General features: G+C 53.7%; 2 protein-coding genes across 2 annotated transcripts in view; both read right to left on the minus strand.

The window, feature by feature from the left end:
• Positions 1-4877, minus strand: part of SMO (smoothened, frizzled class receptor) — a 28385-nt gene extending 23508 nt beyond the window's left edge. The window contains exon 1 of the mRNA XM_038386878.2: positions 4495-4877. Within this exon, the coding sequence (XP_038242806.1) occupies positions 4495-4852 (358 nt within the window). The 5' untranslated portion in view covers positions 4853-4877. The remainder of the gene's footprint in view (positions 1-4494) is intronic.
• A 7481-nt stretch (positions 4878-12358) lies between these two features.
• TSPAN33 (tetraspanin 33) overlaps positions 12359-23089 on the minus strand; it is a 31263-nt gene continuing 20532 nt past the window's right edge. Inside the window, exons 2-8 of the mRNA XM_038387025.2 lie at positions 22725-22782; positions 22211-22338; positions 21040-21114; positions 20222-20317; positions 19042-19170; positions 16068-16229; positions 12359-15119 (exon numbers count right to left, since the gene is read on the minus strand). Coding sequence (XP_038242953.1) covers positions 15018-15119; positions 16068-16229; positions 19042-19170; positions 20222-20317; positions 21040-21114; positions 22211-22338; positions 22725-22782 — 750 coding nt within the window. The 3' untranslated portion in view covers positions 12359-15017. The remainder of the gene's footprint in view (positions 15120-16067; positions 16230-19041; positions 19171-20221; positions 20318-21039; positions 21115-22210; positions 22339-22724; positions 22783-23089) is intronic.

Consider the following 23089-nt stretch of genomic DNA (forward strand, 5'->3'; position numbering starts at 1 on the left):
AGGGAAAAAAAAATGACCGGGCTGTCAATGCTTCAGGCCACGAATTGAGGGAATCAGGAATAAACGTCTTCCCGTGACACAGTGTTGCTCTATAGTCATAGAGTTCAAGGCCCGAAGGGGCCATTAGATCAGCCTGCCCTCCTGTGTAACTCAGGCCACAACATTTGCCCCGGTTTCCCCTGGGCTGAGCCAATCACTTGCATTTGACTTAAGTGTATCTTCCCGAAAGGCCTCCCTCCAGGTTTGATCTGAAGACAGCAAGAGCTGGAGAATTCACCATTTGTTAAAGACGACGTGAGGACCCCGTATTTCCTCCCTGCGGATGCCATCATACACTGTAATCAAGTCACCTCTTAAGCTTCTTAGGGAGAAGGTAAACTGACTGAGCTCTTTCGGTCCCTCACTGTGAGGCATTTTCTCCATTTCTGCGGCTCTTCCCTGCACCCGCTGCAATTTTTCAACGTTCTTTTTAAAACGCGGAGGCTACGCCTGGACAGGGTATTCCAGTATTTTGCCACTGACACAGGTAAAATCACCTCCTTTCTCCTATTCCCCACCCATCCCGTTTACACATCCCAGGACCACGTTGGCCCTTTTGCCATAGGATGGCACTGGGAGCTCATTTTGAGTAGCTTGCCCACTTCCACAGTCACTGCTTTCCAGGATGCAGTCCCCCACACTGTGGCAATGTCCCATGTTCTTTGTTTCTAGGTGCAGAACTTTGCATTGGTCTGTATCAAAACACATATACAGAGTCAGATTCTCATGCTGCATCCATCACCATGATATCGGAGCACCAGAAATACATTGTGTGGTCCTTTTTGTCTTCCTCTAGAGCACACAGCATGCCAGACGAACCACTGGTTGACTCAAATATGGGCACCTCTACCTTCCTAAAGCTATAACTCTCCTTCCCCTACCCCCCAGATATCATCCTCGTGTTGAGGGATAGCCAATGAAAGCTATAACAACTCAGACTAATTTGGGATACAGAGTCCAGTGGGCACATCTAAAGAAGCATTCAGTCACACCAACTAGGATCTCCAGCCCAGAATCAGAGAACCCTAGGGTTAGAAGGGACCACAAGGGTCATCTGGTCTAACCCTCTGCCAAGAGGCAAGATAAACCATCCAAGACAGATGGCGACCCAGTCTTTTTTTGAAAAACTCCAGTGAAGGACATTCCCCGACCTCCCTAGGCGCCTGTTCCATTGTCCTACTGGTCTTACAGTTAGCAAGAGTTTCCTGAGATTTCATTTAAATCTGATTCCTGGTAGCTTTGTCTACAGGCAAGCAGTCCAAAAAGGAGAATATACTAATAACAACAGCGCAAAATGAGTTCAGGCAGAGACAATATTAGCCATGTATGACCCTCATACACTGCAAGCCAGTTGGTGCTATTGGTTTCCTCCATCTAGGATACAGGGACATCTTCCATCTTTAACAAGGAGGCACATCCTATGGACACTGCTTGCCCTGCATCCAATGCCTGGTCCTGTTGCATGCAGGGTTCTGTAGTTTCAATAGCATGCACATCGATACAAAAGATGTGGCCAGTTTCAGTGTGCTCCAGCTAATGCAAATTAGATTTGGTGCATGGGATCCTAGCAGACTGCTAGTGCAAGTGTTGGCTGGGGAAAGGTTGGCTGCCCCCACACCTCAGGGTGTGCTGATGAATGCTCAGAACAAAAGGGGCGCCCCAGACCACCGGGGCAGCAAAAGCTCGTTTCGTTTGGTGAGCCCTGATTTTATCATGGTGAAACCTGCCAGACGCACTCGGGGAGTGAAGTTCTCCATTCAGCCACCCACCAGGCACAGCCAGAGCAACAGCACCGTTCACAGCCCCAAACTAGTATGTCTGACTCCTGACACCCGCCCCCAGGAAGCTTTCATGGCCCACTCTCTTGGGAGTTCTAATGAGGGGGCCAACCCTGGTTTTGTTTCCTAGGAGTTAGGCTGAGACCACCATCTTATCGCAGGTGATGTCTTACAGCTCCTCCTGACACCAGCTGGGTCAGCACTGGCATACTAGAGATCAAGGAAAGAGACAATGGCTCATTACCAGTCTCCTAAGCCAGTGACTCTCACCCTTTCCAGATGACTGTCCCCCTTTCAGGAGTCAGATTTGTCTTGCACACCCTTGCTTCCACCTCACTTAAAAACGACTTGGCTACAAAATCAGACAAAAATACAAGTGTCCCAGCACGCTATTACTGACTTTCTCATTTACCGCATCACTACAATAAATCAATTGGACTATAAATACTGTACTTCCATGTCAGTGTATAGTATACACAGCAGTCTAAACAAGTCGTTGTCTGTATGAAATTTTAGTTGGTACTGACTTCGCTAGTGCTTTTTATGCTGCCTGTTGTAAAGCTAGGCCAATATCTAGATAAGTCAATGTAACCCCTGGAAGATCTTTGTGTACCCCAAGGGGTACGTGTACTCCTGGTTGAGAACCACTGTCCTAAGCCACCCAATTCCCCCAGCTCCCTCATTTGCACCTGACCAATTCCCTCCTCATCTTTCTACCCTCATCCTCCAGGGCAGGGCTTTGGAGCGGAGCCCACGGAGCAGCTCTGGAGCAGTGGAGCTGCAGGTTTTTGCCTGGAGCTGGAGCCCAGCTCCAAAGCCTTGCTCCAGGGACAGCGGCCTTTGGAGAGTTCCCCCTCCGGGGCTGGGAATCAGCTGCTGCTGCAATCAGGATTCATTGAAGCCCCGGAGAAGTGGCTCTATAGAATTGGCCCTGGTAACAGCCGGCTCCTACCTGTTTAGATTACAGACAACAATGGAAGGTTGGTTCTAGCCCTCCTGGCTGCACGGAAGAGCAACAGATTTACTGGGGAGAAGCAAAGCAACCCTCCGTTCTGCCTGCAGATCAGCTGTGAAACTGCCCAGTCCTGAGGGCAGGCAAGCTGCAGGAAAACACCAGACCCTGGCTGGAGCACGCAAAGAATCACTTTCCCTTTTGCACTTCCAAGTGCAGACCTGCTCAGGGAAGCCACCAGTGGGAATTATCAGTTGCTTTCCTGGCCACATCTACACATCCAAGCGCCGCACCCAGTGTGCCATCCACGGTCCCACATAGCTGGGCACCGTATGAACCTAGGGTCACGGTAGGACTGGTGTGACGACACATTGCGCGCTGTCGGTGGGGACTGAACCCTGGACCATCAGTACCAAAAGTACAGACCTGTGATGCTTGAGCTAAAGGAATCCCTCTGCCAGCTGGCAGCAGTAGAAGGCTCTCACCACTTAGGTAGGCCCAGCCATTTTAAGCTGGTGCATTACAGCCAAGGGAATAAAGGGAGCCCAGGATACATCTGTAAGGAGAACTACACTCCCCTGTGACCTGCCCCCCAATTCCCCAGGCCCCCATGAGCTCGGCTTCTTCTCTCCCCATTGCCGCCTGCGCTCACCCACCCAATGCCCAAGTGATCTACCCCTGTATGGTGTGCCCTGAAATACCCCCTCCATTTAGATCCAATGGCCCCATAACAACCTGTATGGCCTGTCCCCATGCTCCTCCAGGCTCCCTTGTCCTTTGCCCTCCCTGCACTTCCCCTCAATACCTCCTGCATTTGCCCCCAGCACCCCATGATGTGCCCCTTCCTCCAATGCCCGCTGCAGGACATGCACCCTTCTCCCAGTATCCCCTTCCTTCTGCATTTCCCCTCGGCCTCCCCTGATGTGCTCCTTCCTCCCATGTTCTCATCATGATCTGCCCCCTCCTGCTGCATGTGCCCCCCAGTCCTACAGGATATGTCCCTTCCCCCAAGCCTCCTGCATGACCTCCCCCTCCATTTGCCCCCAGCCCTTCCCCCATGCCCTGCCCCTTCCCGCAGTGCTCCCTACATGACCTGCCCGCTTCCCCTGAATTTGCCCCCATGCCCTGCCCCATGCATTTGGCCTCTGGCCCCATTACCTACTCCCCTGCATTGGCCCCCAGCCCCCTATGTCCTGCCCCCTTCCCCCTGCATTAACCCTCAGCACCCCATACCACGCCCTCTCCCCCTGCATAGGCCCCCCCCATACCAGGCCCCCTCGCCCTGCTTTGGCCCCCAGGCCCCATGCTCTGTCCCCCCGGCATTGGCTCTCGGCCCCCTATGTGCTGCCCCTGCATTGGCCCCCCCATATCCTATCCCCCTTTCTCTGCACTGGCCCCAGCCCCCAATGCTCTGTCCCCCCTGCATTAACCCTCAGCCACCTATGCCCTGCCCCTGCATTGGCCCCCCATATCCTAGCCCCCAGCCCCCCACGCTCTGTCCCCCCTGCATTAACCCTCAGCCACCTATGCCCTGCCCCTGCATTGGCCCCCCATATCCTAGCCCCCAGCCCCCCACGCTCTGTCCCCCCTGCATTAACCCTCAGCCACCTATGCCCTGCCCCTGCCTTGCCCCCCCATGCCTTGTCCCTCCCTCCCCTGGCCCGCCAGCCCCCAATGCCCTGCCCTCCTCCCCATGCATTAGCTCCCAGCCCCCCGCCCTCGTACCGGACCAGAGCAGCAGCTTGTCGTGCGCCTCCTCCTGGGAGCCCGAGTCGGCGGCCAGCAGCGTGGAGGTGGCGGCGTAGGGCAGCGCCGAGCCCAGGCAGGCGTTGGAGCGGAGGCGCTCGCAGGGCGCCGCTCGCTTGCAGCGGTCCCGGGCGGCCGAGGCGTTGAGCTGCGCCCCGCGGCAGGCGGGCGGCCCCGGGCCCAGACTCAGCAGCAGCAGCCCGCAGAGCAGGGGGCCCCGGCCCCAGCCCCAGCCCCAGCCCGCCGGGGCCATCCCCGGCCCCCTGCGCCCCCCCTCGCCTCTCCTAGGGCGAGCCGGGCCCCGGGGCCGCGGGCCACTCGGCAAACTCCCAGCCATCTTGGCCCGCCTCGCCCCGCGGCCCCCCCGCGCCCAGGATCATCCTAGCGACCCCCCCCCCCGCAGTATCCACCCCTCAAGCTGCCCCCTTCGCTCCCGCAGCCCCCCGGGGCATTCCCGGGGCAGGCTGCGCTGCCCCCAGCGCCGAGCTCCCCAAAATGTCCCGCGGGAGGGAGGGTCGGGCCTTGAAAACGCGGCTCCCCCCCCCCCCCGCCTTGCGCGCACAACCCAAAAAGTTTGCAAGGGAAAAGAGGAAAGTTGGAAAACAGCCCCCCCCACCCGGAATCCTCCGCCCCCCCGGAATTCTCCGCCTCCTCCTGCTAGAAACTTGTCTTGCGCCTTCTCCTTTCCTGCCCCCTTTGTTGTCCTTGCTCCTTTCTCAGGAATGCACAGGCTGGAGGGAGCCAAAAAGGGCGAGAGGGAGCGGGGCCCTCCCCCTGCTCCACACGGAGAGCGGCAGGAGAAACGTGGGGAGCAGAAAGGAAGCCCCTCGCCTGGCTGCCTAGCAGCGGGGATCTGTCTGCGAGTAAGGGGGAGGCAGCCCCCCCCATCGGGGACCGGTCAGCAGGCAGCACCCCCCGGGAGAAGAGAGCTCCCCTGGGGCTCAAGCTTTTATGGCACATTTTGGGCAGGACAAAGGGACTGCGCAGTGCCCCGAGCAGGGGAGAAGTGGGGTGTGTGTGTGTGTGTGTCTTAGTCCAACTCCAGATTGTTCCACTTCCAGGAGCTGCCCTTCGGCATCCGAGCCCGCTCGCTGCCCTCTGCAAGGGAAGCCAGGTTCACAGGATCCTAGCCCATGAGGGCTGCCAGAGACCGCAGGAGATCCTCGAGTCCCGATCTGGAAGCGCCCTGCTTTTGAAAACGACTCGCACCCCCGATTTGTCAAACGCGGCTGGGAGCCACAACCTCCGTCTGAAGCCGCCTCCCTTCAGAGCCTTGGTCCGCAGACCCTGGTTTGGATCGCACAATTCAGACCCTCCTGGGCAGTGGTTTTCAAGGGGGGGGGGGCGTCCGCAGCCTGTGTCTAAGATCTCCAAAGGGGTCTGCTGCTCCATTTGAAAATGTTTGGGGGTCCACCCATGAAAAAAGGTTGAAAACCCCTGCTCTGGGGCAGTGGCTCTCCACCTTTGCAGGCTACTGTACCCCTTTCAGGAGTCCGATTTGTCTTGCGTACCCCCTCGTTTCTCCTCACTTAAAAACGATTTGCTTTCAAAATCACACAAAAATACAAGTGTCACCAAAAGAACAGGAGTACTTGTGGCACCTTAGAGACTAACAAATTTATTTGAGCCTAAGCTTTCTGTGAGCTACAGCTCACTTCATTGGATGCTGTAGCTCAGGAAAGCTTAGGCTCAAATAAATTTGTTAGTCTCTAAGGTGCCACAGGTCCTCCTTTTCTTTTTGCGGATACAGACTAACATGGCTGCTACTGTGAAACGTGTCACAGCCACACTAGTACTGAAAAGCATGCAGACATTCACATTTTTACCATATAATTATAAAATAAATCAACTGGAATATAAATATTGTACTCACATTTCAGTGTATCATAGATACAGCAGTATAAGTAAGTCATTGTCTGTATGAAATTTTAGTTTGTACTAACTCCGCTAGTGCTTTTTACATAACCTGTTGAACTAGGCAAATATCTAGATGAGTTGAGTACTCCCCGGAAGACCCCTACATGCCCCCAGGGTTATGTGTACCCCTGGTAGAGAACCACTGACCTAGGGCTAAGGTTTTTGGAACTTCCCCCTTTCTGGCCCAGATCTGTGATCATTCGTTTTCAATAAATCCTTTTAGTGGATTTTATACCACTCCAGAACATATTTAAATATATATTACACATTAATGATATATATTATTATTTAGTTATTGCTCACCTGTAGAAGAGCTACGTATTAGCTCATTTCATAGAATCATAGAACATCAGGGTTGGAAAGGACCTCAAGAGGTCATCTAGTCCAACCCTTTGGGGCAGGACCCCCAATCCCCAATTTTTGCCTCAGATCCCTAAATGGCCCCCTCAAGGATTGAAATCACAACCCTAGGTTTAGCAGGCCAATACTCAAACCACTGAGCTATCCCTCCCCTGTAGATTCTCCAAGCCACTTTTAAGCCCCATTGTGTAGATCCTGGACAAACTAAACATAAAAAAACAACAGTCCCTTCGCACCAGAATTTACAATCTGTATTTCCGCACTGGTTCCAGGCCTGTCTTTGCCCCAGTTTTTGTTCTACATGCCCACCAATGTCCTCCCCGTGGTGCAGACCCTCTTGTGGTGGCACTCACGTTGAAGACGGCCTGGATGTTTTTACCACTGCCTCCAATTCAGAGCAACTGTCGACAACGTGGGGATAAAAACACCAGCAGGGCCCGGTCCCCACTAGTTCCCCTGGGTGCTGCCTGGGGAACACTATTCATGGAGAGGGTAGACAAATACCAGGGCAGCAGGGCCTTCAGCAATCCAGCTGATGCAAAACTTAACGGTGGGGGGAGGGAGGCTGGACCCAAATGCGCCACCCCTGAAACAAGCCTGCGACCTCAGCTGCATGCTGGCGCTCCAACCACCTGCTAACCTATAGTGCCAGGCAGCGAGCTGCCTGCAAATTCCCCATCAGCATGGTGACTAGCAAGTGGGTCCCAGCCAGCATCAGAGAGCAGTCTGCTGGCCCAGTCCCAGACAGAGCTCCCCTTTCAAATCAACATTTAGGACAGCGAATATACATCTGTATGAAGATGAGGCAGCACAGATCTAATAATTAGGATGGGAGAATGGTGCCAGATCAGCTGGGCACCCCATTTAAACCACCCCACCTCAATTTCCCCCTCTGTAAAATGGAGATAATATGCAGGTTGGTAAAGAGCTTTGAGCATCTTACATGACAGATATGAGCGCAAAGTTATGGTGAGCCCGTTTGTGCTAGTGTGGGAGGCTGCTAGGATTCAACAGCTGGGGTTCTAAGGTCAAGCCCCCCCTGCCAATTAAGCATTCAATGTTTTGTATTTAAATATACAGACACAGCTGCTTACATAACAATCTTAGGTTCTTAACCTCTCCAATGTATTGCTCTAACCCAAAACACTAAACCACCCTAGGAAAGGAGGAGGATGTGTTGTACTAACCTGTCCAAGGTTTTAGGGGCTTTTTAAAACCAAGGAATTTCAGCTTAGGCACTGCCCAGCTAAGGGTGAGAACTTGGCCCCCTACAAAAGCTTATGCGCTAATAAATTTGTTAGTCTCTAAGGTGCCACAAGTACTCCTTTTCTACTTACTACTTCATAGCTGAGAATTTCGATGATCTGCTTTTAAAGTAGTGAAGAGATTCTCAAGGTAAGATCCAGGGGGTGCTGGAAAGGGCCATGGACTGGGACTTGGGCTCTATTCCTGGCTCAAGCACCAACTTCCTGTGTGACCTCCACTTTGCTTCTGTCTTGTCTGTTTAGACTATGAAGCCAGCTCTCCACTCCAGACTTACAGCGGTCTAACCACGTCGCTCAGGGGGGTGAAAAATCCATGCCCCGGCAGGATGTAATTTACTGACCTAACCCCCGCTGGAGACAGCAACAGGAGAGCTTCTCCCATCAACATAGCAACTATCTATGGGGGCTGGATCACTTGATGATTCCCTGTTCTGTTCATTCCCTCTGGGGCACCTGGCACTGGCCCCTGTCAGAAGACAGGACACTGGGTTAGATGCACCTTTGGTCTGACCCCATATGGCCATTCTTATGTTCTCTCGAGGAGATGGATTAACTATGCTGACAGCAGAGCTTCTCCCATCAGCCTAGGAGCATCTCTGCTTAAGCGCTACAGGGGCCCAGCTGCATTTGTGCAGCTGCGCCAATGCCGCATTTCAAGTGTAGACCTGCCCTAAGTGTGACATGAACAGACCAGGTGTCAGCTCGTGCCAAGGTCCCTAGGCCTCAAGGAACACTGGCAAACGTATAACTGGAAACCAGTCTGGCTCACGTGTGTTTATGCGCTGGTAAAATAGATGTTATATTTAGAAGAATGTGTTTAGTCTTTATGGAATGCCTGTAGGATGCTGCATGTAGCAATCTCACTTATAAGCTGTAGCCCCCGTTAAAAGGGGTTTGCGTTGTACACCTCTGTAATTCACCCTGCAGGAAAGAAGCATTAACTAATGTAAGATGCTGGCTTCCTACAAAAGGTGTTAGTCCTGCCCACCAAGAAGGCCCATTGAAACCAAACGAACCATTGTGACTCATCAATGAACAAAGATTTTAATTGCATTCCTCCCTGCCTCCCCCCCCCCCCATGAAGAAGAAACCACCATGTGAATTCATCCCAGCAGCTCAAACTCTGGGAGGAAGGGAATAAAAATCGCCAAGAAGAAACTGGGGCTACATCCACACTAGAGAGCTTACAGAGGTGCCGCTGTAATATTCTCATGCAGCTGCTTTATGCCAATGGGAGAGAGAGCTCTCCTGCTGACATAATTAAACCATCCCCAATGAGCAGTGCTGGCGGGAGAAGCTCTCCTGTCTACATAGGGGTGTGCACACAACCCCTTGTGCTGGCAAAACTTAGGTCGCTCAGGGTGGGGGTTTTTCATATCCTTGAGGGACATAAGTTTTACCCTCATAAGTGGTAACGTAGACTGGGGCTCTGTGCTGCTTGGACTTCAGAAAGGGCAAGATTTCTAAGCATAAGCAAGGGATCCCCAGCTGCTTGGCCTGGGTTAGCCTTAGAGGACACATAGAGCTTGCATATTACAGCAGCTTCTAGTACCTTTGAGTCACTTCAAGCAGCTTGACAAATGCTTTGGGAGTGGAACAGGGTCTTACTGAGTGTTCATACAGCTCCTAGCACAATGGGACTCTGAGCACAGTTGGCCTCTCCAGGCACTATTCATAAAAACAGCAGATCAAGCTGCTCCTTACAGGTGATTAGTAAAAAGCAACAGCTGGGTTGTGGCTTCTGCGATGTCTAATGAGAGTGTGGAAGATTTCCCCCCCCCACCCCCGCTTGGTGCTTGCCTAGAAACCTCCAGTCTGGCTTTCCCCAGTTTTTGCTGGAGGTCTCTTTGGAGAACCAGATAAGCAGGGCAGGGTCCTTCTGTGCCTTTAATTGACAGGACAGCAAGGGTACTGGTTCAGCAGATATCTCAGCTCTTGCCTGTCTCATGTTGAGTTACAGAGACATTAACAAGAGACACACGTGCAGCGCTTGGGGGTGGGTATCTTTGCTGCCGCCCATGTCTGGTCAGGAGCTATACCCCTTCTATACACTAAACTAAGCCTTCCTTATCTCACTTGACAGCCATGTCTCCAGCTGTTCAGGAGTGGATGCTGAAGGAAGTCCCTCGCCTGTCCAGCTAGGTTGGAGGGACAAGGGCTATGATGTGGGGAGACAGACAGCTGCTCCCCTGAGGGAGCACAAGAAAATCCATCGAAGGAAGTTTTCCTCCTTAAAGGAGATTGGCCAGTGCTATCAGCCAGAGCCGATCCTCGTAGGGCTCAGCCCTGATTTATGACAGTCCTTTAACCAGCCCAGTTCTACTGTCTTGGCTTCTGAGCCAGGTCTCACCCAAGCAGGCCCCTGTGTCCTCTACCCTGGGCTGCTCCGCTGGTGGGACACGACCCAGCTGGGATAAGGGGGATACTCACCCAGCACAAAGCCCACATCCCAAAGTGGCAGAAAAGAAATGGCCAGGATGCAAATCCCTGCTGAAAAGAATGGGGGGAATATGGAGGAGTGCCGGACAATTTGTTGGCTCCAAAGGGAGTTGAGAAGCACAGCTGTTTCTTCATTCCAGCCCTCCTCCTAGCCCCCAACAAAGCCCCTGCATTAGCACACCAGGATAGGTGTATGCAGTGTGACTTGGCCATTCCTTGCCTTACTCACACAGTGTGTTTGGTCTGCACTCCCCAGGCCTGCCCCAGTCATTTGCACAGAGACAATCTAGCTTTCTCCAGCATGAAAATCTGCTCCTAGCTGGGCTCTCCGGCCGTAGGTCCGGACCGGACACTGCTCTTTTACTCGCCCCTGGAGACACCAGTGCAGAGTCCCTGGTTCAGTCTCTCCCAGCCCATGGAGCTGAAATGTGGCCAAGGCGCTGGGGTGGGGGGAAGGGGAAGAGGAGACACGCAGGGGGACCACACAACGAGCCCAAAGCTGGCAGCTCCAGCCAGGGCTGAGCCCTCCCTGCCTTTCCCAGCAAGCTGAATGGAGCCAGCCGAAGAAAACCCCACCCCCGTTCACAGCGAGCACGGCCTGCTGAAAAGCTGCAGCAGGGCGGTCAGAACGGGGGAAGGCACCAAGGGGCCTGTTTCCAGGGAGGGGGCCTGGGGCCAGCTCCAGCTGCTGGAAGTGCAAGGGGGGCAGATTCGGAAGCAGCGGAGATGGAGTCCATGCAGCTGCTGGCCCTCTTCCAAAGGGCCCAGCTTGTCGGGACGCCAAAAGGAGCGATCTCCGCTCAAGATGCTGAGCCCCTTCTTATCCCCTTTCAAAGAGGATGGGGCGGGAGAAGGGGCATGTGGGAAGAGAGAGTTGTACTTCTGTGACCTCACGGTGCCATCATCACCCAACCCACGCCGGTGCCTGCATGGAACCAGTAAGGGAGGAGAGGGCCCACTGCAACCCAGCAGGGCAGAGAGCAGCACTGGGCTGCAATTAGAAAAAAAGAGCTTGGCTGCCCAGAAGGAAGAGGTTCCCGATAGCGAGGGGTCTGCTGCGCTGGGGGCACTTATGAGTAGACAGAACAGCCTCCTCAATGGTACAATTCTGTCCTAGCAGGCATGCTGGAACAATCGGTGCTGAGAGCCACCAAACCAAACTGTAAACCCTGCATATAATGGAAACCACTTCAAGCAGAGGGGCGAGGAGGTGGTAGGACCCGTAGTTCCAGCACTCATGCGCACAGGTCAAGGAGCATGGCAGGATGGATTCATAGCCTGGAAATGGACCATCACGCAGATCGAGCGTGACGTGCATCACACTGGCCTCGAATTTCACCCAGCCGTTCCTGCATTGAGACCAGCAGCTCAGCATCACACCAGGGCAGGAGCTGCCATCTTGTCCCCAGCACTGTTACCAAGTTGCATTCCCCTAGCGCCTAGGAGCCCCCGTCACCGACCAGGCTCCTGCTGTGCTCGATGCTGTGCAAAGAGAACCGACAGATGCATTAGGAAGGGAGGGATTCTCCAACAGGCACAGCTCCAGGCTAGCAACCAATTCCCTTTCCCAGAGTACTGTTCAGTCAGGCTGGGGGGGGGGGGCGGGGTCTAGCAGCTTTTACACCTTGCCCCTACACACGGAGGCAACACACACTCGAGACAAGCGCCACCCCACAAGCTTGGTAGACAGCGATTCTGTTATATGCACTGACCCAAGTAGCATAGCAGGCTGCTGTCGACTATGAAACCTCAGATGCTCCTGCTCCAAAAAGCATAGAGAACTCTACTCCTTGAACGGAAGGAAAATCTGCATGAGCAGTACAGTGCTTATGACCCAGTTGAGCTGTTCTGATTCCATCCAGCAGAGGGCAGGTGTGTGCGTGCACGCGCACACAGAGGTTTTATTTCAGGGCAGGTGCAGTACAGAGAAAAAACAAACTATAACTTCAGCCAGAACCCAACTTGCTTTCATTCGCCACAGAAGCAAAGGGAAAACATCACAGAGGAGTTAATTTCACAGATAAATATCGAACCCATGTGTTACTTACACACCTCCAAAGAGAGAGAAGTCTGTGCCGCTCCCTCCCTTTGTAGTGTTCAAAATATCGATCTGTGCATGCTCCAAGAGGCCTGTTACAGACTCTCCATGCCAGGAGGAGATGCTGCCTCTTGGGAGCAGGAGAGAACACGGGGAGATGTCCATCCACAGAGGTAACACACACAGATCATGGGGTCTCGCCTTCCACGGTGGTGCAGCTGGTGGTGTTTGCAGGGCGCACGCTAACCGACCGTTACTGGTGGAGGGGAAGGATGGTTGTACCTTCCTCTGACCCACCTGGCACCAGCCCCTGTCCAAGATAAGCTGCCCCCAGGCATTAGGGCCACAAGGGACTGTTACAAACATCTCATCTGACTTCCTGCAGAGCACAGGCTGGAGAATTCCACCAAGTGACACCTGGATCAGGCCCATAACGTGTGGTTGAATTGGGGCAACTTTTAGAAAGTCACCCAGCCTCAATACAAAGGGCCCACCTGATGGAGAAGCTGCCCCATCCCTGGGGAAGCTGTTCTAATGGTCCATTACTGGGAACAATTTGCACCGTATTTCCCGTTTTAACTCTGCCAACTCCCAGCCTTGGGATCATATTCCACCTTTGCCTGCTAGGCTAAGGAGCCCCCCAGTATCAAATATCTTCACTAGATGGATCAGCCACTGGTTCGGATGCAGCAAACCCTATGGGAAGAGATGCTGTACTGCTTTTCCTTCGTGTTCTCTCAGTCCCACCCTGCCTGGTTCACCCACGCCAGGCTGACGACTGCAAACCCGTTACCCCGATTGCTTCCTGCCACGCCACCCCTCATTGCTGCCTTACGCAATGGGCATCTCTTGCCAGCAATGTTGGATAGGTATAGAGCGTTTGGATACAAAACTGCTTACCTCTTCCTGCCTCTGTGCTAACAGTGCGACTTCGTCCCCCTTAGCGGTGACACCATGGACACAGGTTTATGAGCCTGTTACTGTCCGAGCTAACGACTTGGTCCTTTAGCTCAAACAGTAGCAGCTTATGTTTCTGGAGCCAGAGATTGCAGGTTCAATCCCTGCGGATGGATCCATTCAGGAGCATCATCGTACATGCAGCTAAGAGAGAGCTCAGCAAGAGAGCAGCTGCTCTGAGGGTTTAAACATCCCTAAATTCAAGGCTTGGGGGAGCTGAATTCCGTGTAGTCAGACTGGTAGAAGCTACCACCATTAATGGCCCTGACAACTGGACTCTTCTGTGCCCAGAACTGGCCACTCCACTGCTGTCTCTGCTCTATGCTTGAGGGTCTGCGGCTTCAGTCCCTTCCCATAGCCAAGCACCCGGGGCTGCGGGCCACATTGGACGGACTTGGAGTAGCCAACGCACCCTCTGATCTTTGGCTGCATCCACTGAACTCGAGAGTCCAGAGCCAAGATCCACGCGGGCCTCCGGCTAGACTATAAAGCCACAGACTGAGGGCTTCCCAGAGCTGCTGACAGCTGCTGCCTGCCACAGGGATCAGCTTTGAGAAACTCTGCCTCTCGGAGGTTTCCAAGAGCCCAGAACATCACCTCCAAGGCAACCCAGCTGTGTGCCACGGGGATACCAACCCTGCCAGGGAATGCGGCAAGTCTTCCCTGGAAGACAGTAACAACTGCTGGCGCTGCCTGGGCAGGGACTGGAAACCCTAGCAGTGAAAGGCTTCATATCCCGTGCCCAAGACCCACTTCAGAGTCAGACGGTGCCCCCAGACTGGAGTCAGCACCCTGGAGTGCTGGGCTCCAGATCCCATTCCTGGCCCCCACCTCCGGAGTCTGGTTTTTGGCAACTAGTTACATCCTCTAGCCCTCCCCCCTTAGCAGCCCCCTCCTGATATATTTAAGCCAGAGGAGCATCAGTAAAGATCAGTGCAGGGTCAGGGGCTGATCATTCTCCTGTCTGGTGTCACTCCCATCTGGATACAGGCAGCTGGTCCAGGTCTGGGGGCTGGAAGCTGGCAAGGCCCCCCTCCCCGTGCTCCAAGACCACACAAGAGGAAAGAAGCTTGTACCTGCATTATACCCCCCTCCCATACCAGCCAGCCCAGCCGTGCCCCAGTAGCACCAATGCGTCAGCCTTCTAGGGAAAGACGCAGCCAAGGCAGCTCTCAAGACAATTCCCAGAGAGGGCTGGGGCAGCTGGGAAATATTTTGCTCTTTTCCCTCTTTAAAAAACCAAACCAAAACAAAAAACACTGCCCAAAAAAGGGACCAAGATGTCAGTTACTTGGGCGGGGTCGCTACAGAGGATGCCCGAGATGCAGCAGCTTCTCGCTGCCTGCCTTGGGGGTGGGGGTCTCTTCTGCTCTCCTGGGGGCTATCCCCATGTCCCATCCTGGGCAGGGCAGGGTGAGCAATAGCAGGGGAAAATGCAGGTCTCTTCTTCCTCCCCACGCCGTTCCCTGCCATGGGGCGAGAGGCACTTCCCCAGCAAGGAAGCACTCGCTCTTCTCGGTGGGGTTTCAGTTCCAAGGATCTGCTCGGTGCTGCTGATTGTAGAGCTGCAGCTTGATCTGGTCTTTGATCTGGTTGCTGAGGATCTGGGAGAGCAGGATTCCCACCAGCTGCAAGGAGAGGAAACCACCACAGGCTGAACCCACCCGGGAGGGCTCAGGTACAGGTGAGCATGCGGCTCCAACCGGGAACGGTCAGCGTCCCTGCCGGCCAATCGGTGTGCTCCCCTCCTGAGGCGAAGCCAATCGGAAAGCTCTCGCCCAGTGACAAGCGCACGGCTATTGACAAGAATATCCGTCGTTTACGTTTGGTGCTCTGGAGAGAGACTCGCGGCCCAGGCTGGAGCCGGTAAAGGGGTGAGCGGGCCAGGCAAGGGCTCCCTCCACACCCAGTAACCCTGCCGAGCCCAACCCACAGCCTGCTCCAGCCCCGGGCTCCCCCCACAGCTCTGCCACGCTCCTCAGCCAGGACACCAGTGCAAGCCGAGGCTTCCTTAGGATTCCCCCCGATTCCACGGCCAAAGTCAAAACGCCCTGAACTGGGAGCACGGGAAGCAATTCTTCCCCCACTCCCATCCCAGGGCACATTAGCACGGATCACGGTGAGGGTTTTTTTCCCTGCTCTCTCTGAAACACCCAGCAGGGATTCTTCACGAGGGTTAGATGGGTCCATTCTGCAATCCAGCCCCTGCCACATCATGGGTGGGGGAAACAGCCCTTCCCAATCGGAGTGCTTCTAGCATCCCAGACCCACCACTGACGTGGGGGGCGTGAATTCATGTGTACGCACAAATTACAGGCTACACACCTCAGATCTAGGAATGCCCAATCCCCCAGTTCCAAATCTAAGGTCCCATTCCCTTTTAATCCCTGCTCCAGATAACCTGGCTCTCATTATCCTGTGGGGACTATACCAAGTAGGCTGGGCCTGTCCCCTGCTCCCTTCCACCAGAGCTAACGGGGGGGGGGGGCAGAAACCCCTTCCCCCCCCGCAGTTTGAGTGCAAACACCAAACGCTCTGGCCCCAGCAGAGCACATCCCGGGGGGTGGGGGGACTACCTGTGGAATGGCCAAGCCGAGCGCGATGCCCCCCAGCAGGAAGAGGTTGCTATGGATCCAGTTCACCAGCTTGTCAATGCAGCCGTTGGTGTAGATGAACTCGCTGGCCTCCAGGTAGTTCATGGCTTGCATCCCCTGGCCACACATGGTGTTGATGACAGCCTGCGGGGAAGCACCAGGGCAGGTGACAGCAAGCTGGGGCCCCGGGGATGGATAGTCTCATGCGGCCACGCCTCGCACACCACCACGGGCTGCACAAATCGCTCCGGTTCCCTTGCACGCCTGTGGGATGGGGGAATCAGGCTTTCCCGAGCTGCTGCCTAATGGCACGTGAGACAGACCCAGTGACAGGTCTCGGCTTCCTTAGCCAACAAGTCTTTGTTAACGTCAGGTTTCCCTGTATGCTCTCTCTCCTGCAAGCCCAACCCCCAGCCCTTCCTAGTTCCCCTATCACTGCGGTGTCTGGGCTCTGCAGCATGCTCCGAACTCAGAGAGCTGCCTCCTAGGGAAAGGGCAGAAGCTCCATTGCTTGTGGCTTTTTGGGAGATTAGGCTGCCGGGCATCACCTGGTCTGGTGTGGGACAGGCGGACTAGAGGGGATCCCATCCCTTCCGGACGAGGCAGCCAGGAGGTGCCATGATGTACAGGAACCCACGTGAGCTGCTTTCTAATCCCGCGGCATGTCCGCAGGGCATTTACCGACACAAGCCATGCAAGTTTCATGGGACTCCTTTTCCACCCAGCGTCTACAGTGAGGGTCTCTCCCTCATAGGAGCTGCTGGGGGGTGGGGGTGGGCACGAATGCATCCCTAGCGCAGCCTCATTCTCCTAAACCCACTCGGAGACCACAGGGTCAGCACCTTGCAGGTCCCAGCCTGCGTGTGACCAGTGAGAGCCCGGGAAACCCCACAATCAGGCCCCTTGTTTGTCACCCAGGATCAGTGATCGGATCCCCGTTTTTCCTCGGGCTCAGAAACAAACAATAGCCTGGGGCAGGGCAGCACCGGCTACCTGAATTGGCTCCCCCAGACACCCTGCCTCCAGAGGGAGAAGAATTAACAGGGCCCACATAGATTCCTATATAATACCCCCAGTCCTCTCCTCCTACAGCGGCCTTATCACTCAGCTGATGGAGCTTCTTCCACGCCAGCCAGGAGATGGCATGGAGAGGGGTCTACAGCCAGCCATGGCTACAGCCTGGTCAGCGGGAGCTGTAGGAGCCACTGGGCTATGAGCACCCTCCCATAAGGGTTTGTCCAGCTGCAAAGGTTCCTTAAAGAGAAGTTGGCACAGGGATCACATGGGGGACATGAGTCATAGAAGTGTAGGACTGGAAGGGACCTCCAGAGGTCATCTAGTCCAGTCCCCTGCACTCATGGCAGGACTAAGTATTATCTAGACCATCCCTGGAAGGTGTTGTCCAACCTGCTCTTAAAAATCTCCAATGATGGAGATTCCTCAAGCTCCCTAGGCAATTTATTCCAGTGCTTAAGCACCTTGACAGTCAGGAAGTTTTTCCTAATGTCCAACCTAAAGCTCCCTTGCTGCAATTTAAGCCCATTGCTTCTTGTCCTAGCCTCAGAGGTTAAGGAGAACCATTTTTCTTTCTCCTTGTAACAATGTTTTGCATACTTGAAAACTTATGTCAGTTTCTCAGTCTTCTCTTCTCCAGTTTAAACAAACCTAATTTTTTCAAATCTTCCCTCATAGGTCATGTTTTCTAGCCTTTTAATCATTTTTGTGGTTTTATGCTCTTCTCTGGACTTTTTCCAATTTGTCCACATCTTTCCCCAAATGTGGTGCCCAGAACTGGACACAATACTCTAGTTGAGGCCTAATCAGCACGGAGTAGAGCGGAAAAATTACTTCTCGTGTCTTGCTTACAACACTCATACTAATACATCCCAGAATGATGTTTGCTTTGTTTGCAACAGTGTTACACTCTTGCCTCATTTCAGAGTAGCAGCCGTGTTAGTCTGTATTCGCAAAAAGAAAAGGAGTACTTGTGGCACCTTAGAGACTAACAAATTTGAGCATAAGCTTTTGTGAGCTACAGCTCACTTCATTGGATGCATTTGGTGGAAAAAAAAACTCTTGTGGTCCAGTAGGACCCCCAGATCTCTTTCCGCAGTCATCCTTCCTAGGCAGTCATTTTCCCATTTTGTACGTGTACAACTGATTGCTCCTTCCTAAGTGAAGTACTTTGGATTTGCCCTTATTGAATTTCTTCCTATTTACTTCAGACCATTTCTCCAGTTTGCCCAGATCATTTTGAATTTTAATCCGATCCTCCAAAGCCCTTGCAACCCCTCCCAGCTTGGTATCGTCCGCAAACTTTATAAGCGTACTCTGTATGCCATTATCTAAATCATTGATAAAGATATTGACCAGAACTGATCCCTGTGGGACCCCACTTGTTATGCACTTTCAGCATGACTGTAAAGCACTGATAGCTACTCTTTGTGAATGGTTTTCTAACCAGTTCTGCACCTACTTTATAGTAGCTCCATTGAGGTTGTATTTCCCTTGTTTGTTTACGAGAAAGTCAGAGACAGTATCAAAAGCCTTTCTAAAGTCAAGATATCTCACATCTACCACTTCCCCACATCCACAAAGCTTGTTACCCTGTCAAAGAAAGCTATTAGGTTGGTTTTACATGATTTGTTCTTGACAAATCCATGCTGACTGTTACTTATCACCTTCTAACACCTTCTGGGGGTGTTTGCAAATTGGTTGCTTAATATTTGCTCTGTTATCTTTCTGGGTACTCAAGTTAAGCCGATTGGTCTGTAATTCCTCAAGTTGTCCTTATTCCCCTTTTCGTGAATGGCAGAGGGCACATGGTGGAGGAATCCAATGCTACCTAGCTACCCGACTTAGAGACTTCCTTGGCCCTGGGTGCAGGGCAGCCACCAGAATTTGAGGGTGGCAAGGAGAGGTCCTGTACTCAGCAGAACAGTGGAGCTGCTCTTACCTGATCAGCTGCATGCAGGCAGCAAGAATAAGGCACAGAACAGCGCTCCCTGCTAGGGTTATCGGCAGTGCAGTTGAAATACATGTTTTGGGACCAGTCCTTGTAGGAGATACCCCCACAGCAACTGAACTGTAACAAGACAGCACAGGTCAAAGAGGGCCAGGGAAGGGGAAATTGGGCATATGTCAAAGGGCATGTCTTTAAAAAAAAAAAAAAAAAAAAAGAGGCCAGGTCAATATGAATAGGTTTTTAAATTTTTAGTAGGTCCTACATAAACAACAGCTTAAAAACAGAGGTAGCAGGGGAATGAAAGACTTCAATAAATACATTACTCCCCATGGAGGAGACGAAACCTTAAGAACCAGGGAGACTGTCAGTTCGGGTCCAATTTAAAAGTGTTTGTAATGTGGCTTCACACTTTTCCAGGGTGAGACCCTGGGAGAGAAAAGAAAAAAGGACAGGGAACTCAAAGGAACTATGATTGTATTTCTCTAGCACTTAGCCCCATTCCCTCCAGCCTCTATCCCCAATCCAACATTTCTCATGGCCTACAGACAGCAATGGAACAGGGAGAACAGGGCTCTGGGAGACAAAGGCTTAATAAGGGTCTGAGAGGACGGGTGGGAGTATATTTAGACTCCAGATGTGCAACGCCAGCTGCACGACAGTTCTGGAACCAAGCCCGCGGCAGGAGAACAAAGAATCATTTGTGCGTACGTGCAAGAGTTTGGCGGGTACTTTGATGAGCACGATTGGACTCAAACTGGGAGGGGTGTGGTGTCCGACGGCACCGCCCTCCCGATGGAAGATGGGGGTCCACAAAGAAGCAGAAGGATGTGGGACTAGTGGTATGGGGTCTGATAGACAACAAAAGGGAACCAGAGAACCATGAACACCCACAGTTCCAAGAAGGGATGAAGGGGAACAGATCCTGGCCCTTCAGCCTCGGTGAGGAGAGAGACCGTGTTACGTGCTTTGAAAGGGAACTTGGGTCAAGGCAGGAGAGATGATTTCAGGGATGTTTTAAAGAGAGAGACTCAGCCATCCCCGCTACGGGGCAGGGAGACCCAGCCATCTCCATCACAGAGGAGGCCAGAGAGCTCGCCCAGGGCCAGTCACCCCATAGGAGGCAAGAGACCTGTTGGACGGCCATGCATGTTGGCTCTTTAACTGGACCCACCTCCTTCTGCCCATAGTCGATGAGGTTCTGCAGGTCCAGATCGTCGCGGTAATGCACGACGGCGTTGTTGATGATCTCGCTCACCTTCCCACGTGCCTGGGGGAGGAAGGCCGAGAGGTCGCCAGGGAGATTTCCCTCCTACCAACGTGCTTGCATACCTCTCGCCACTGCAGCGTCCGAGCACCTCCTCCCCTACGATTTAATCTCACAGCTGCGCCGGACGGGCGTCACCCCCAGTTTGTAGATCACATGTGGAGCCAGGGACCTGAACCCATGTTGCCTGAATCGCAGGCCAGTGGCCTCACCCTGGCCCATCCTGCCCTGCCCCCTCCACTTATTTGGGGTGGGGAATATACTGGAAACCAAAATGCTGGCCACCGACAAAGACAACGAGGTCAGGGACCAAACCCTGGGGCAGACATGCCTCCTGTAGGGACAGCGAACCCACCCAGCCAGCTGTACTCTAGTGCCCACGCCCCAGCAGAAGGCTGATGCGTTTGGGTCTCCAAGTCTTCTGCGGAAGCCTTGGATCAAAACAAACCTTTTCATTTAAATAAGATTTTAAAAAGAGGACAGTCTCTGTTCATGCCCAGACACCTCACCTCCCATTTGCGGTTCGGCCTCTCTGGCCCTCCGTCCCCATGCAGAACATCCTTTCTCCAGAGAATCACAGCTTAGTGAGGGAAGAAATCTATTCTGTCCTCCCAGACAGCTCCCTACTAATCCAGATCTGGTCCTGCAGTTATGCTGGTGAATCCTACTCCCCCCACCATCACCTCAGAAGAACAATGCTCACCCCAGCTCTCTGGTGTATTTACCTTATCAGAGAAGACAAAGCCCAGCACTCCAGCTGCCAGCTGCAGCAGGAAGACTAGGGTCAGGCAGATTGAGAACTGCAGGAGAGAGAAAACAGCCGTCAGCAAATTGCCACGGAAGAGACAACAATGCACCGTCTCTTACGGAGCCAGAGTTGCACCACCGTGACCCAAGCAGCTGCAAGGTCACAGGGCAGCAGGACTCCAGGCCCGTCACATTGCATTCCTGTAGTGCCTTTTCACCGATTCCTACCTACTGATCACTTCACCCAGCACTGAAATGCAGCCACCTCTGGGGTGGAACAGAGCAGCTGCGTAGCAATGCACAGAGGACTGGGACAGGGAGAGAGAAAATGTCACTTTTTGAAACTGCAGGGGACGTCAGAGAGACAGAGTGGAGTTTATACTCCATGCTTGCAAAATATGCTGTAGGATCTTTACCATCCCAAAGTGCTCAGAGCCTGGGTTTTACATCTCTTCTGAAAGATGGCACCTCCTGGAGCACAGCGCTCCTATAGCGCCTTGCTGGGTCACTGGTTCAGGACTGAATCAGACACAACCCACCTCTAAAGCCTTGTCCATGTCTGTGCTAGCAAACAGATCCACCACGGAGAGCTCTATGCAACTACAGGAGATCTGTACAGACTCCAGCGTCTGTTCTCCCCGGCTATGCAAGCAGCTCTTACCAACACACATCCAATCAGTTGGAAGGAATGAGAAACCCTCCGTCTCTTTAGCAGAGATGCCCGGCTCAATGCCATGAAAGGCACTTTGAGTGGAAAGGGTCAGTTTCCCTGGGAAGCGCATGGTTAAGTATCTGCTGGGGCACAGGAGTTCCCCAGCTCTGGCCACGAGAGGGAGTCACAAGCTTTCCTGTAATCAGCATGGCTGGGCCCCAGCCGAGATCTCTCACACCAGGGCGGGGAAGGAAACTGGAGACAGAGCAGAGAGACCCTGGGTCCCATCAGTCCTGGTGGCTACCCGAGGTGCCAGTCATTGAGGGGGGACCCCCAAGCCCACTCCTGGTGATTTCTGCAGGCTGCCCAGGCAGACAGCGGGGTCTCCATGAGGCTTCCCATCCCCTGTCCCGGCTATAACGCCCATACGAATGTTCCCTGCTCCCCGCCCCCCCCGCCAGCCCAGGCTGGGATCCTGCAGCCTCCCGTCCCCTCACCATCTGCAGCAGGCAGATGTTCTCACGCAGGGAGCCGATGCAGCCGCAGAAGGTGATCAGGAACATCAGGATGCCCACCACGATGAGCAGGATGGCGGGATCCACCGCGAGGCAGGCCATGGCCGCCTCTGCCAGGCGGGAGCAGAGGGGGTGGGGGAGAGAGAGGATGCGAGAGCACAGAGCCGTTAGTCCAGCTGCACCACCCTGCCAGCAGGCCCGTGACAAACAGGAGTGGGGATGTGTCCAAGCCCCGTTTCACTGGACAAGAGCGGCAGCTTCTCCCCTCTCCCCCCAGATGACGTTGGTTGCTTGGGTTAAATGCCAGCCGCACACAGCAGGCTGTGCTCCCCCCACAGAGATCTCACACCCCCTTAGCTACATTCCAACCTCAGACCCAGGGAAAGGCTCTGCTCTCCTCCCCAAACCTGTCTGCTTCCAGGGCAGCCAGTCTCCAGGGTCCCACTGGAAGGAGCGATCCCAGAGCCCCGGCAAGGGGAAGGTGGCAGTCACTCACCTGCATGCTTCATCAGCCTGGCGTAGATGCCCACGGCCACCATCACCATCGAGATCATCTGCGGAGACAGGATGTGGAGATTCAGAGCCAGCCACTTGCTTGGCACTTCAACCCACGCATGCAGTGTCCCTAAATGAGGGGAGGGCACTGAGGGCCTCCAGACGGCTCAGGGGATTGGCAATAGGATAAGGATCCCTGCCCCCCCACAGGCACAAGATCAAATCTCGGTCAGCCCAGCCAAGGTTGAAAGTTACCACTATCTGCGGGGTGCTTGGGGCTTCGCTAAGGGTTAGACTCTAGATATTCAGGCCTGCCTGTGAAGCGTTAAGAACTTAGGTGTATTTTTATCACTTAGCTAGTTACAG

This window comes from Dermochelys coriacea, chromosome 1, assembly GCF_009764565.3.
Source record: "Dermochelys coriacea isolate rDerCor1 chromosome 1, rDerCor1.pri.v4, whole genome shotgun sequence".
NCBI lineage: Eukaryota > Metazoa > Chordata > Testudines > Dermochelyidae > Dermochelys > Dermochelys coriacea.